General features: G+C 46.6%; 4 protein-coding genes across 4 annotated transcripts; all 4 read left to right on the top strand.

The window, feature by feature from the left end:
- Positions 1 to 1593: 1593 nt before the first annotated feature.
- EV420DRAFT_306314 (Intradiol ring-cleavage dioxygenase-like protein) lies at positions 1594 to 3419 on the top strand. Its single transcript, XM_060481620.1, has 6 exons — positions 1594 to 2052; positions 2109 to 2419; positions 2485 to 2557; positions 2615 to 2716; positions 2777 to 2951; positions 3006 to 3419. The coding sequence occupies exons 1-6, from the start codon at positions 1809 to 1811 to the stop codon at positions 3343 to 3345; spliced, it is 1245 nt and encodes a 414-aa protein (XP_060331395.1). The 5' UTR covers positions 1594 to 1808; the 3' UTR covers positions 3346 to 3419.
- A 1243-nt stretch (positions 3420 to 4662) lies between these two features.
- Positions 4663 to 6817, top strand: EV420DRAFT_306438 (manganese peroxidase 1 precursor). The gene is made up of 15 exons (XM_060481621.1): positions 4663 to 4839; positions 4891 to 5021; positions 5083 to 5141; positions 5188 to 5261; positions 5316 to 5376; positions 5426 to 5623; positions 5680 to 5716; positions 5768 to 5775; positions 5825 to 5905; positions 5961 to 6030; positions 6082 to 6091; positions 6141 to 6176; positions 6229 to 6404; positions 6452 to 6516; positions 6576 to 6817. Exons 1-15 carry the CDS (start codon positions 4779 to 4781, stop codon positions 6586 to 6588), a joined length of 1080 nt encoding a protein of 359 aa, XP_060331396.1. The 5' UTR covers positions 4663 to 4778; the 3' UTR covers positions 6589 to 6817.
- A 313-nt stretch (positions 6818 to 7130) lies between these two features.
- EV420DRAFT_1538725 (alpha/beta-hydrolase) lies at positions 7131 to 10059 on the top strand. The gene is made up of 19 exons (XM_060473019.1): positions 7131 to 7496; positions 7548 to 7629; positions 7685 to 7740; positions 7796 to 7849; positions 7903 to 7933; positions 7990 to 8047; positions 8108 to 8242; positions 8292 to 8304; positions 8359 to 8492; positions 8548 to 8759; positions 8838 to 8864; positions 8916 to 8941; positions 8992 to 9043; positions 9096 to 9102; positions 9158 to 9319; positions 9372 to 9412; positions 9470 to 9582; positions 9632 to 9667; positions 9719 to 10059. Exons 1-19 carry the CDS (start codon positions 7250 to 7252, stop codon positions 9790 to 9792), a joined length of 1560 nt encoding a protein of 519 aa, XP_060331397.1. The 5' UTR covers positions 7131 to 7249; the 3' UTR covers positions 9793 to 10059.
- A 1044-nt stretch (positions 10060 to 11103) lies between these two features.
- On the top strand, positions 11104 to 13321 carry EV420DRAFT_1538728 (P-loop containing nucleoside triphosphate hydrolase protein). The gene is made up of 11 exons (XM_060473020.1): positions 11104 to 11285; positions 11348 to 11398; positions 11449 to 11495; positions 11545 to 11658; positions 11712 to 11981; positions 12035 to 12112; positions 12464 to 12561; positions 12611 to 12794; positions 12856 to 12947; positions 13004 to 13128; positions 13183 to 13321. The coding sequence occupies exons 1-11, from the start codon at positions 11207 to 11209 to the stop codon at positions 13221 to 13223; spliced, it is 1179 nt and encodes a 392-aa protein (XP_060331398.1). The 5' UTR covers positions 11104 to 11206; the 3' UTR covers positions 13224 to 13321.
- The last annotated feature ends 593 nt before the right edge of the window (positions 13322 to 13914 follow it).

Below are 13914 nucleotides of genomic sequence, written 5' to 3' on the forward strand. Positions count from 1 at the left end.
CTATATAATAGCCTTGCTCTTGATATTAAAGTGCTATCTGTACGAAAAGAAACGCCGATGCGGAACGCAGGCTACCATATGATTTGAGCATAGTGATATTAGTCCTCCTACATTTTACAGCCAGAGTCTTTGCGTTAAATTTTCCAGTGAAGTCTACCACGCAACTGAGGCAAAAAGAAACCCTGAAAGATACTCAGTAGGTAGGCAGTTGGTAGGCAGTCACTTCGTGAGTGTGGGAAATTCCAATTTCAAATGCATGCCCATCTCGTTCGAACCATCACCAGCCGGTACCACTACCATGTAATCCAGCATCAGCATCCCCCAGCGCCCTGACGTTTTGAGCAGTAGCAGCGGGATCTCTTCGATGTTCTGCTCCAACTCGGTAAATTTTTCCAGAGTACCTACTCTTTGGTTGCTTGGCGCATTTGCGTGGCACCATGATCATGAATGTCATGGTCAGCAGTGACCTAAGCCTCTTGTCAGATTCTTGAAGTTCGTATCTCTTGTCTTGGCCCACACTTCATTTTCCACTCTGGAATCCGGGTTAGTATATATCCAACGCAATTTGTGCTGGAAATAATTGTCATCGCATCAGCGTCAAGGGAATCTCCTCAGGAAATTACTGCGCGCTCGATATCGTCCTAACAGCTTAGTGCATCTAGTTCAAGTGGCTCACCATCCAACGCCTTCGTTGGGAGTTACCCGCAAATATTGTTGGAACCCCAGGCCTCTCAGGTGAACGCACGGTCGAGCTATCCGTCCGTCGGTTCTCGAAGTTATACTCTGCAAACACTTTAAACCTGGTGCAATTTCCAGTCCAGCCCCAGAGTGTGGATTACGACAAGCCTACCTTGTCAACCTTTTTTGTGCTACCGATTATAAGGTAGATGCGCATTCTAAGACTCCGATAGCTCAAGACTGATGACTTATCGCAGCACCCTCTTGACACCGTTTAGCCGGCCACCCGTAAAACCATTCGGTCCATTCTACGCGACGACGGTAGGTAATGAAAAGAGCCTACCCTGTCTTTCTAGAGGTAAATCCTCGGCGTCGCAACAAATTTCAAGTCCATGGTTTGTTGCACCATTCACCATTCAACGTTTGGGCATGCATGACTCTACGACGACCGGATACACGATGATTTGGAGGCGCTACTGCTTTCACGACATGGATTCAATGTTGCCTCGAGTTTTTCCCGTTGTAACAAATCTTGTTTGGGGAATACTTTATCAAAAGAGTTTTCAATATAACAAATCTTGGACTGCGCAAATCAGCCGACATGCTACGACCTGGAGCCAAGACAAATATATCGCGTAAGTCAGGTATGTTGTGCTTTATATTATCCCCGAGCACATTCGGGACTCATCATGTCTTTTCGACAGTGCCGTTACGTGACGTTTGACCTCACTCAAAGCCATCAGCTGTATTCTCTCTGCTTTTCTATTGGACTTGCGCAGTTCAGTGTAGTGAAATATCGCAGCATCCTTAAACGGCGTCCGCCTCTAATAGCATGCGTATGGAGATCATCCGGCTCGCATAGTTGTGAATGAGCCAATAGGCAAAACCGCAATGTACAGAAGTTTTACTCCTCTGGCCCTTACACAATTTCTAGCAATTTCCCGCCCGACTAGACCCCAGCAAGACGTACTGCGCGAACTCGCCAAGTCTATATATTCCCGCTTCACTACCGACTCCATGTCGAGTGTTCCGTTTTTTCCTATGCGCCCAGGACGGCGGATTATCGAGGTATAAGACGCTACTAGGATGGGACCTCTACCCGACAATCTTGCATCGGCTCCTTGTAAGGCATGGTCTATTTCCCTTCTATCGCGTCTTTTGCTTTACTAGCTGCGACCGCAGTCGTCGGGAACCCGGGGGCAGCTCCCACGAGCAGCGTCGGAATTGCTCAGAGCTCGAGGCTTCACCAAACTGCCCGCCGCTCGCTCGCGGCATGCCAGGACACTCTTTCCCGTCGTGACAAAATGGAGAAATCGGCTACGCGCCGTGCGGCTCTGGTAGACCACCTTCGAAAGAAACGGGGTCTCGTCACTCGTGAGTTCTCTTCGGATTCTCTCGCAGATTGCTAAGATGCTGAATCTTATCTCAAGGCGCTCCGTACAAGCGTGCGCTCAGTTCGAACAACGTATTGAGCACCACTCACTTGCCGAGGTCAAGTGAGGCGGAACTCAACATGGAGCGCGACCAAGAGTCGTCCTACGTTCGGGGGGAGTACGTGCGTTCGACCATCTCGGAGGAACAGCCGGGTATCTATACCTACGTCGACCTCGAGCTGATTGATGTATCGACTTGCGAGACTGCTCCGGACTTGTACATTGATTTCTGGCATTGTAATTCGACTGGCGTGTATTCAGGAATTCTCGGGTCCGGCAATGGTGATTCAAGCGATGTTTCTAACGTGGTCAGTACTGCTGCACTGCGATTCAGACTCGTTCATATAGTTGACTTGATTTTCTATTGTAATAGGACAAAACATTCCTCCGTGGCATCCAGCCAACCAACGAAGAGGGACATGCGTCCTTCGAGACCATCTTTCCGGGTAGATTCAGTTATGGCTTCTTTTCTTGGACGTCTGACTGAGTCATGTTTGTGCCAGGCCACTATTCTGGACGCGCGACTCATTTCGACACGGTCGTCCACAGCCAGGGAACCGTCTTCGACAACGGTACTTTTACCGCCCCCAGCGTACACTACATTGGTAAGTGATCCAAGTTAAGCATGGGATTCGATCACATGCTGATGCTTCATATGATACCAGGTCAAATTTTCTTCGACCAAGACCTGGTCTCCATCGTTGAGGCTACCTCTCCGTATAGCACTAACACCATCGAGATTACGACCAACTCCGTCGATGAGGTGTTCGTGTTAGGTATTGGGTCAATAGTCCTCGAATACGTCTACCTTGGTGATGACATCTCGGATGGTTTGCTGGTGTAAGTTCTCTTTACGATCATTTGGTTTATTCTCTGACATTTCTTGCTTCACAGCTGGGGTGTCATTGGTGTCGATATGGGTGCAACCTACGAAATCACGCCAGCCGCTACTTTGACTGAACATGGAGGTGTTATCCACTATCCCAGTTCTATTGGGGGAGGCAACATGACTGGTGACTTCCCAAGCGGAGCCGGATCTGACAACTCGACCTCCTCCGGTGGCGACGTGATTAGTGGGTTCCCAAGTGGGACCGGGTCTGACAACTCGACCTCTTCCGGTAACAATACAACTAGCGATAGTGGAGACGAGTCTGGCGAATCGACTTCCTCCAGTGACAACAGCACAATAACTCTCCTTCATGGAGATTTGCTTTGTAACTGCACGTCTTATTAAGATCTCGAGCGTCATTTTGCTATTCTTTATATGCTTGGATAAAATTCAATAGATTTATATTGATCATATTTTCATCACAACAAGAATCGCTTTCAACTTAGTGGCCATCGATCAGCAACTTGTAGTACTCCGGTAAAGAGAAAACCATTTTAAGGTCGAGTCTCCAAGCAACAAATGTCAGCCTCATTTTTGCAGAATCTTCTTCTCTCATAACTACCACTATCCTTCAAATTCTGCCAAACAGGATGCAAAGTGTAAGTAAATTGAATAAAATTTAGCGTGAATATTTCTGAGGACCCTCCGGCCCGGTGTGCCGGATACAGCGGTGTTATGACGCCGTCTTCAACTCGCCTTGTTTTTCAACCTTACTGGTCACTTTTCCTCGACGAACTCAGTTGTCGAACTTCCTGGCTTCTCTGTACTCTATGTGGTCTCCTGTCTCCCAGTATTGATACTTTCTCCAGTCGTCCTTGGTTAGCGTATTCGACCGTCCCAACTTGTTTAAGGATAGGATGCCCAAAGGATGCCAGCCGGATGTGTCGCAATAGAAGCAAACCGTGTTATTTTGAGACCCGACGCCTTACTCTTAGCCGGGTTGCATACTTTGGTGGCTGATCTGCATAGATTTCGGGTCCGTCGACCAAAGTCCTATTGTGGAAACCGTTTTCCTGGTTTGACCCTGAGTCCCTAGCCAATACCGAGTTGTCCTTTTGACACACCTGAGAAAGATTTATAAATGGAAGTGTCTATTTCGGTTGACAAGGCATCCTGACTGGGAGTGCGAATGGGAGTGTTGTACGACACCTGGAGCGTTACCATAGGTCTTAATCGCGGGTTTAGGACAAATGTTTGGTTTCGGCTTGGTCTGGCTCTACTAGCAACTGGTATTATATTGAAATATTGGTCATGCTCTGCGACTAACTTCCTGCAACAAACTCTTGATTATGGAACTCAGGAACCCGGAACCGGATAGCTGCAAAGCCGCCACGCATATCGATGCACTATCAGATAATTAGCTCCGTCACCATTATCTCGGTGTCGAGACGCTTCAGTGATGCGCATCACTATTGTAGAAGCCAGCTCATGTTCCTCTCCATCCGTTATACGATACCTCTGATTCGGCGCAATACCCGCTGCAGGGTGCCTACGGTACTTCTCACACAAATTCTGACCGCCCACACGGGCCACTACGATGCATGAAAAGATCTCACGGAAATGCTCCTATACTCCCAGTTTTGACCTCAATCCTGTCCCCTGGTCAGCGGCATCATAGAGGTGTCCAATGGTCTGCCAAAATTATCACTCGTGTGTGAGCAAAGCGTTATGCGCGATGTGCTATTGGATGAACCCGTATTGGTGTTCTTTCACATCCTGTATGTGAGAGGCGTATAAATGGTGGACAAAATGAATCTTCACTGCAGTCATCGCATACCATGGCTTTTGCACATCTCCTTGCTGTTCTCCTTTCTCTTGCCGTTGTGCGCCAGTCCGACGGTACTCTCTGGCCCTCCCTTATTTGCAATGACACTGATTCCTTTTGACTAGCTGCCCTCACGAAGCGAGTGGCATGCGCCGACGGTGTTCATACTGCCACCAATGAGGCCTGCTGCGCCATGTTCCCCATCATCGATGACATCCAAGCGAATCTGTTCGACGGAGGAGAGTGCGGAGAAGAGGTCGGCAGTCTCTTCGGTTTCCAACGAGTATTTGCTGCTTACGAGTATCACTGATACTTAGGTGCACGAGTCGCTCCGTTTGACCTTCCACGATGCGATCGGATTTTCTTTTACTAAAGGGTGAGTTTCACCTCCCTTTATAAACGCAGGCTGATGTTCTCGATAGTGGAGGCGGGGCTGATGGATCCATCTCCACCTTCTCTGACATTGAGACCGCCTTTCACGCAAACATTGGTGTCGGTGCGGTTATGATGATCACAATTCTTTGATTATTGTTCACATATTTTAATCTAGACGAAATAGTGGAAGCACAGAGGCCCTTTATCACTAAACACAACATTACTGCAGGAGACTTGTACGATATTTCATAGATTTTGACTCTGACATTCTCAAAATTCTCTTAGCATCCAGTTGGCTGGTGCAGTTGGGGTGTCCAATTGCCCGGGTGCTCCACAATTGAACTTTTTGTTGGGACGTCCCACAGCTGTTGCCCCTTCACCGGACCTGCTCGTCCCGGAGCCTTTTGATACGGTAACATCTATCATTGACAGGTTTGCCGACGCAGGGTTCAATTCTTCGGAAATTATTGCACTTCTGGCTTCGTGCGGCATCGTTTCCTTCTACCTTTGCGACACATCCGTTTAATATCCTGCTCTAGGCATACTGTTGCTGCTGCTGATCACGTCGACCCGACGGTAATATTCATTCATCTACATGTTGACTTCTTTGCTCAACGATGTTTGTAGATTCCTGGGTGTGTATCTTGCGACATCCTTAGCTTCATCATTGTTTATTTCCAATAGCACTCCCTTTGACTCAACTCCGGGACTCTTCGACACCCAAGTCTTTATTGAAGTCCAATTGCGGGGCACTTTATTCCCTGGGTACGTGTCCCCTACTTTTTTTTGGCGAGCTAGTTGTTTACGTATAATTTGACAGGACCGGTGGAAATCAAGGTGAAGTTGAGTCGCCACTGCCCGGAGAGATTCGACTTCAATCAGATGCTTCGGTAAGCGCAGCAGTATTTTGCATTTTATCGATGGCTCATCGCGACTCCTAGCTGGCACGGGGTTCGTCCATTTTTTTTATAGATAGCTGAATCCAACCCAGCTTCCACAGACTCAAGAACGGCTTGCGATTGGCAGTCTTTCGTTAGTATGTGCTGCTGCATCTCCTAACAAGGACAATCTCGATGACGATTGTTCAGACAATCAGGCGAAGATGCAGACTCAGTTCAAGGCTGCTATGCTGAAACTTTCTGTCCTCGGACAAGACGTGTCTCAAATGGTGGATTGTTCAGAGGTAATTCCAGCCCCTTTGGCAGCTTCCGTGCACGGAGCACACTTGCCTGCCGGGTTGAACATGAATGACATTGAACAAGCGGTAAGGTATTTTTTCATCTTAATGAACAGATTTTCATTTTCTGTTAGTGTGCTACTGCGCCGTTCCCCACTCTCACGGCTGATCCTGGTCCTGCCACCAGTGTTGCTCCGGTGTAAGAGAATTTGATAGCCTGATCCGCGTGCAATTTTCTGATCTCATTGACTTATATAGCCCGCCTTCCTAAGGCGACTACACACAAACGAGCAGAAATCTGTTTCTTGCTAACTTGATGTATAACAATCGCAACTGTAACTGTCCGGGAAACGTGTACCAAATACGCCTGATTCTTGTGTTTTTATCCCACTATGTCGATACGTTCTTGACAATTCAACTTTCTTGATGTGCACCTCAAACCGATCTGACTGTTCTCCTAATTCGAATCTCATGATTTTGAGCGGCCCGTTAGCGTTCCGAGTTGCCCGTGTCGAGACAACGGAATGACGGCATGTGAGAGAACCTTGCCGCCTTCGCAATCCTATGCATGCGGTTCGGAATCTATGGATACGATCCGTAAAAATAACTCAACAAGCCAGCCTTCACACCTACAAGCAATGCAAGCAGCAAGGGTCGAAACGTGCGCCTAGTGGTATGACACACTTATCTTTTTTTTTTTACCTAATACCCACTGCTTCTAACCGCAGATGGCCATTTATTTCATCGAAGCTCAATTCAAAAAATATAACGCGGGTCCAACGATATGCAGTCTTCGTGTATCCATATGGTACAGCCTTCTTTCTTTGTAAAATACGGGCATATGACTGCTTCCGATAATACAGCGCTTTCTTGGGGTAGTTAAAAGACTGGTCATCCCGCATCTTGTCGACCCAACTCCCTCATTTTCATTGATGATGAAGTTTTTATCTTTCGTCGCTTTCATCTCTTTATGGTCAGTGGCTTTGGGTATTGGAGGGGCTATGCAAGGCATGGAAGATGCTATGGAAATCCAGCGGCAGCAAATGGAACGACTGCACGAATTCCTTGGCCCCATCCACGACTCGGGTGGACTTCCAAAGCGACAGGTCAATCCGACGATATCTTTTTCAAACCGCAGGGCCCAGGAGTTTTTTGTGGATGGGACAAAGATCCCTGAAGGTTTGTTCATGTCATCACTGTCTTGCTTGCATGCTTAAATCAATGTAATAGTTAACTTCGACGCCGGTCCGTCTTGGTCCGGATTGATGCCTATATCTGCGGATCCAAACGAGACTCGAAAATTATTCTTCTGGTTCGTTTGTGAAGTCCATTCGAACGCCCCTCAATCAAGCATTACCCTCTCCTAGGTTTTGGCCTACCAGTGACCCCTCGAGTACAAATGACTTATTATTTTGGACTAACGGTTAGTAGTCATGTCGGACTTGCTTTCAGATTATTTCTCAATATTTTTACGCCAGGCGGCCCTGGATGCTCGTCTTTGGAAGGCTTTCTCCAAGAAAACGGACCCATTTGTAGGCCGTTAATGACTTGATTTGCTTCTCCGTCTCATCTTCCTCCCGCGAAGCGTGGTCTTGGGGTCAAGCAGAACCAACACCGTAAGTCATGCGCCTACACAAATACATCCGGGGGTTGATAGCTGACTACTACTAAGGAATCCATTTTCATGGACTAATTTAGCTCACGTTCTTTGGGTTGAACAGCCAGTCGGGGTAAGCTCAGGCTTGTCCATGATACCCGAACTTGGGATAATGAAACTCAATGGAATGCAGACCGGGTTTAGTCAAGGAACTCCGAATATCACAAACGATGACGAACTTGCAGAGCAACTGACCGGTTTTCTGGAGCAATTCCTTGAAGTCTTTTCCGAACTCAAGGGAAAGGACTTCTATCTTTCCGGAGAAAGTGTGAGTGTTATACCTCTTTGTCTGAGAATTCTATGTTGATGACAAACAGTATGCTGGATTCTGTAAGCAATAGGATTTGCCGTCGGTGCCTATACGTGATTTACCGGTCACGATAGACGTGCCATATATCGCGAATTGGATCTATGAGCATCCTGGACTCGATCTAAATTTGCAAGGAATTTGGATTGCTGATCCTTCTCTTTCATATGGCGTCGTTCAGCAAGAAATTCCAGCTCTTCGCTTTGCACAGGTACGACTGTTAAACTGGATCAAAGGTGGATGTACATATGATTGTGCTTGCACAGGCCCACGCAGACCTATTTCCCTTCAACAATTCATTTTGGAACACGCTACAAAATATATCCGACACTTGTGGTTATACGGATTATCTGGAGAAGTTCGTAACTTACCCCCCTGCCGGTCAACTACCTTTCCCTGCTGGAGTTGTCGAAGGGACACTTGGAACTGTCCAGCCGAGCTGTAGAATCCATAGCCCGATACAGCGTGCTGTCAGTGTGTAAGTTCTTTGATGAACTCTCATACACCATATCATGTACATCATATACATGGATACTAGTGGCTGACGATTTTGCAGATTGAACCCAGTTTTCGACGTTTATCGGTAAGTGTAACCCATGCATGGAATCAGGATTAATTTACTATGCGATTGTAGAGTCTCCGACACATTCCCAAATCTTTGTGAGTTTCAAATATATTTGTTGATTTACGATCTTCTGAAAACTGTTCAGGGAGTGTACTTGGGTTTCCTCGGTCTACACAAGAATTCATTTACTTCAACAGGTACTTTCCCTTTTTGCTCTTCTCAATTCAGGCTGGTTGACTTTTATTTAAGGACGGATGTAAGTTCCCCTCTGTCAGGGTTCGCTAAGATGCTTCATGTGAACATAACATCAGGTACAAGATGCCATCCACGCACCTCATATAACTTGGAGCAGCTGCGCGAATAACAACGTATACGCCGGCAACGGGCGTGATAACTCTGTCGCCTCTACTCTTAGTGTGCTTCCAAATGTCATCGAGAAATCGGTCAGAACCGTGATCGTCCACGGACTTGCGGTCGGTCATTGATAGCCTAGATTCTCGAAATAATCTCAGAAGCAATCTATAGGACTTCATTCTAGTTGCTGAAGGGACTCGTATCGCCATTCAGTAATGCCATCTATCTCCTTCATAATAATGGAGACAAAACTGATGATGATTTCGTAGAAATATGACCTGGGGAGGAGCACAAGGTTTCCAGACGCCCATCGAACCGGAGAGCTTTACGGTCGAGAACTTTGGCGTACTCGGAAATACGCATACGGAGCGTGGATTGACTTGTATGTCAATGAGCCTTGCTTCACCGGATAGGCTAACGACTATCTACAGACGTTGAATTTTTCTACAGTGGACACATGACGCCTCGTAAGTCAGTGTTAAAACGTTGACGGTCGGTACTTACTTGTTTCCTTCCAGAATTCGTCCCCTGGGCAGCGTTTTCGACAATGTCATTCCTTCTTGGGCGGCAAGAATCACCCTCAAGCGGCTGAAATTTGGCGAAGAGAATAAAATCAAGTAAACGTGGTTGCTCAAAAATGACTCATGTTACTGTATGTTGTGGAACGAGAATCCTACCTTTGTTCTAACGGATACAGCGGTTGCTGGTATCCAGTACCGTGTGAACTCTGAATCGCGAATTTGTATCTTCAGACTCAGCCCGGCTCAATAATGTCCTCATCTGGAAAATGCACCTTCGATATATAGCCCTACGTAGACCTTGTAGGGCATATAGTCTGAGAGCTAAGTCCGCAATACTGAGTGCTATGTAATACACTGACCGCTACCATAGTTGTCTATAGCGCGGAGCTACAAGTGCTATAGTGCTATGCATGCTATGGCCGGAGACCCCTTTTGCGGCGGTCCATTCATCCGTCCATTCCTTCCGTTAAGCAATCAGGTACCGGCATCTGACTCAAAATGGAACACTGACAAGGATCCAGAATACTAATAGAAAGGTTGGCATGGGCCGCATGGCATCATATTAACTTCAAGTATGTGTATAGTACTAGTGTAGTAACAGTGTAAACGAATATCTGAATACCGAGGTCAGTAAATTTATGCAATAGCAGGCTGCACCTTGAATAACAGTCCGTATAATCCGCTGCAAAGTAGATATCAGCGGTACTGTAAGGACCATCACGTTCGAAGTTCGAACGGCACATCAGATAGTACTAATAGATTTACTATAAATCCCACCGCTGTGAAAATTAGGACAACAACGGTGAAGGGAGATGTAGAGTCCTCAAGTAGGATGGGATAAGGACCAGCATGGACTTTGGGAAGGATCGCATTGGGACGCGACAGCGCACCTTATAAGGCGTGCCTTCAAGGGCTTGACAAATTAATGCGCCGGACGGATCACAGGGGCTGCACTATGGTGCTACGCCGCTATATCAGTATGTAGGACGACCGAACTATATATCACACTGTAACTAGCTACGTCTTATGGATTGTTATGTATCTTAATGAATTCTATATTGCGAGGGGGGGTCTACAGCAAGAAAAAGCATTTTCCAGATGTGCTTTTACCTGCTTTGACTCTCTGAGAGCCCACTCGTTCATCTTCTTTCTTCAGCGGTCTTGAGTGCATCTCTCACACTGTGCCTGTCGAACACCTTCCAAAGGGCGATAGTTAGTGTCATGAAACTCGATAATGTGGAACGAGTTGTTGTACATGAGTCGTTCTTAATTGACCGTGGTGGTGTCGGCTAGCGCCGGTCTCTTCCGACTATTCACGTGACAATTCGGCCTAACACCGTGGGAAATTTTCACTCTGTCCAGATAATTTTCGTTTTTGGTAAAATTTCGATGCTAGGTCGACCGCTGACAACAGCATTTAGGCGTCCATCCTTTCCTCTCTTCACGTCTTTTTTTTCCACAACTTCTTCCTGTTACGCCAAAAAGATGCCTCCCAAGAAAGTAGTAGCAGAGAAAAAGATTTTGCTGGGTCGGCCAGGAAACAATCTCAAGATTGGTATCGTAGGTCTGGTCTGTTCCCTTCGGATATTCGTCTTTTCTTCTCCTGATTTACTCTTTTTCTTCAAGGCGTGCCCAACGTAGGAAAATCGACTTTTTTCAATGCTCTGTCCAACACCAGTATGCCTTGATTTCTGTGGATCGGACTCGGTTGGTTACAAGGATTACAGGTCTGGCGATCGCAGCGAATTACCCGTATGCGACCATCAATCCTGAGGTGGATCCTTTTTCTATATCAGAAAGAAATATGTGATAACAGCTTTCAGGAAGCACGCATTCCAGTCCCAGATGTCCGGTTTGACTGGCTATGCGAGACGTACAAACCTGTATCCAAGATCCCGGCCTTCTTGACCTGTATAGATATCGCTGGATTGACAGCTGTGAGTGATTTCACTGTTGCTGAACTCAAGTGGAGTGTATCTCACAATCTTAGGGCGCTTCAACTGGTGCAGGTCTCGGCAATGCTTTCCTGTCTCATGTTCGCGCCGTGGATGGTATCTTCCAAGTCGTCCGTGCGTTTGAGGATGCCGAGGTTACGCATGTCGAGGGCGATGTGGATCCCACACGAGACATGAGCATCATCCAAACTGAACTACGGCTGAAAGACATCGAATGGGTAGAAAAACATCTGGAGGGGATGAAGAAGACTAGCAGAAGTCTCAATAGCACGAGTTTAGCTGATAAGGCTAAGAAGGAAGAGATTGTAGGTATTGTTCTGCTTTGTCTGACCTTAGTAACTCTTATGATTTTTGTCAGGCAACCGTCGAAAAGATTCTGAAGGTTTTGTCTGTAGATGAAAAAGATGTTCGGAAACAAGACTGGTCCAACAAAGAGGTGCGCAATGCAGCCAGCGAATTTTTTTTGCTTCGTGATGAAAAAGAGCTTTGTGCTCGATTTAACCCAGCTCTTCGAAGAGGGAGTAACGCCCCATTATTCTTATGAGATTTTTTTCATGTTCTGATCCTTCATCTTTCCCGCCTGCTTTGAACATAACTGACGTATTTTTTAATAGGTGAATATCTACCCAACTGAATTCTCGAATGACGACAAAGAGCTTGAAGCTCGATTAACCCAGCTCGTCGAGGCGGGAGTAACGCCCCATTATGCCCATGAAATCATTCTTCTATCTGACTTCTCTATTCTTCCTTTCTTTCCCATTCTTGAATCTGACCAGTTAATCTAAAGATCGACGTCGTCAATGGCCTGCAACTACTCACCGCCAAACCGGTGACCTACCTTGTCAACTTGAGCGAGCGGGATTACATACGAAAGAAGAACAAGTGGTATGTTAATCACGGTCAATCACTATGAGTACGCTAATTACTTTTCAAGGCTACCCAAGATTAAAGCATGGATTGATGCTAACAACCCCGGCGATCCCTTGATCCCTTTCTCTGTGTCACTTGAAGAGCGTATGGCCAGCATGTCACCTGAAGAGAAAGAAGAAGAACAGAAGAAAATCGGAGCGCAGAGCGCCTTGCCCAAGATAACGCAGGCCGGATATAGTAGTCTGGATGTAGGCTTTCTCATTTACTTGCCAGTTTATACCTTGTTGTTGATCTGATGCTTTCTCTCAGCTCATCCGATACTTCACGTGTGGTCCCGACGAAGTACGAGCATGGACCATTCGAAAGGGAACCAAAGCACCTCAAGCCGCCGGTGTCATCCAGTACTGTCCTTTTCCTCTGATCGAGATATCGCGTGCTGACAATCGTCTTTTTTCAGCTCGGATTTCGAAAACAAATTCGTTTGCGGCGAAATCATGTCTTACGATGATTTGAAGGAGTATGGCACTGAAGCTGCTGTCAAGGCTGCTGGGAAGCTGAGGCAACAAGGGAAGCCTTATGAAAGTAAGTTGACTTTTTTCCCAGAGTCCTGAAGCGAGTTTTAATCATTCGAAATAGTGGTTGATGGTGACATTGCTTACTGGAAAGCCGGAGCATAAGATCTATGCTCATGTCAGTAGGTAACGTTATCATAGGAAATGAGTGTATGTAGTACAAAGGAAAATGAATGTATACAACTAGATCTGAATGTTTGGCACTCACATCTACATTTTTTAGTGCGGACGATGTTAAAATTGATTTCGGCCGAAACGCTATCGCAAATCGGGTACGATAAGCCGATCAATGGTCTGCAACCTTGACATCTTACCACCATCATCACCTTTTCCATGGGCTGCAAAGGGTGCTACATGCATTCCACACACCGATTTTCTGTGAAAGTAATAAGCCCGTCTCTGAGCTGTTTACTGCTTCCCCAATATATTACCCAGTGGCAATGAATCCTTTGCGTGACAAGAGGATGGCAACGGGGATTGGTAACGTTAGAGAAGCACCTGACCGTGAAAACGGGTAAAGAAGACCGACACGTTTACGAAGTTAGGAGTAAACTACTCTGTCATTGCTTCCGGCACTGGATCTTCCATCGGGCAAAACTTGTTCGGCCTCCGTTCTGGATAAACATCCTTTTCCCATCGAACGGCACAGCGTCTCAACTATAGAAGCCACCTACTCTCTTTTATCCTGATGCCTTTATGGATTAGCACAGCGGGTTCATTGTGGGGCCCAAAAGGTGACTCTCAGCTATCCAAGGTACGTTCTGTCCTGCGTGTTGCTCGACATCTCTGACGGGTT

The sequence above is a fragment of the Desarmillaria tabescens genome, assembly GCF_030435595.1.
Source record: "Desarmillaria tabescens strain CCBAS 213 chromosome Unknown EV420scaffold_15, whole genome shotgun sequence".
Classification (NCBI taxonomy): Eukaryota; Fungi; Basidiomycota; class Agaricomycetes; order Agaricales; family Physalacriaceae; genus Desarmillaria; species Desarmillaria tabescens.

What these genes read in the sequence shown, in the direction of transcription:
- EV420DRAFT_306314 (XM_060481620.1), top strand. Translation starts at nt 1,809, where the DNA reads ATGGTCTATTTCCCTTCTATCGCGTCTTTTGCTTTACTAGCTGCGACC. An exon ending in CAAGCGATGTTTCTAACGTG is followed by an intron (nt 2,420 to 2,484) that starts GTCAGTACTGCT and finishes CTATTGTAATAG; the next exon opens with GACAAAACATTCCTCCGTGG. An exon ending in CTTCGAGACCATCTTTCCGG is followed by an intron (nt 2,558 to 2,614) that starts GTAGATTCAGTT and finishes TGTTTGTGCCAG; the next exon opens with GCCACTATTCTGGACGCGCG.
- EV420DRAFT_306438 (XM_060481621.1), top strand. Translation starts at nt 4,779, where the DNA reads ATGGCTTTTGCACATCTCCTTGCTGTTCTCCTTTCTCTTGCCGTTGTG. An exon ending in CGTTGTGCGCCAGTCCGACG is followed by an intron (nt 4,840 to 4,890) that starts GTACTCTCTGGC and finishes CCTTTTGACTAG; the next exon opens with CTGCCCTCACGAAGCGAGTG. An exon ending in GGATTTTCTTTTACTAAAGG is followed by an intron (nt 5,142 to 5,187) that starts GTGAGTTTCACC and finishes TGTTCTCGATAG; the next exon opens with TGGAGGCGGGGCTGATGGAT.
- EV420DRAFT_1538725 (XM_060473019.1), top strand. Translation starts at nt 7,250, where the DNA reads ATGATGAAGTTTTTATCTTTCGTCGCTTTCATCTCTTTATGGTCAGTG. An exon ending in ATACAGCGTGCTGTCAGTGT is followed by an intron (nt 8,760 to 8,837) that starts GTAAGTTCTTTG and finishes ACGATTTTGCAG; the next exon opens with ATTGAACCCAGTTTTCGACG. An exon ending in CAGTGGACACATGACGCCTC is followed by an intron (nt 9,668 to 9,718) that starts GTAAGTCAGTGT and finishes GTTTCCTTCCAG; the next exon opens with AATTCGTCCCCTGGGCAGCG.
- EV420DRAFT_1538728 (XM_060473020.1), top strand. Translation starts at nt 11,207, where the DNA reads ATGCCTCCCAAGAAAGTAGTAGCAGAGAAAAAGATTTTGCTGGGTCGG. An exon ending in TCTCAAGATTGGTATCGTAG is followed by an intron (nt 11,286 to 11,347) that starts GTCTGGTCTGTT and finishes TTTTTCTTCAAG; the next exon opens with GCGTGCCCAACGTAGGAAAA. An exon ending in CCGGATATAGTAGTCTGGAT is followed by an intron (nt 12,795 to 12,855) that starts GTAGGCTTTCTC and finishes GCTTTCTCTCAG; the next exon opens with CTCATCCGATACTTCACGTG.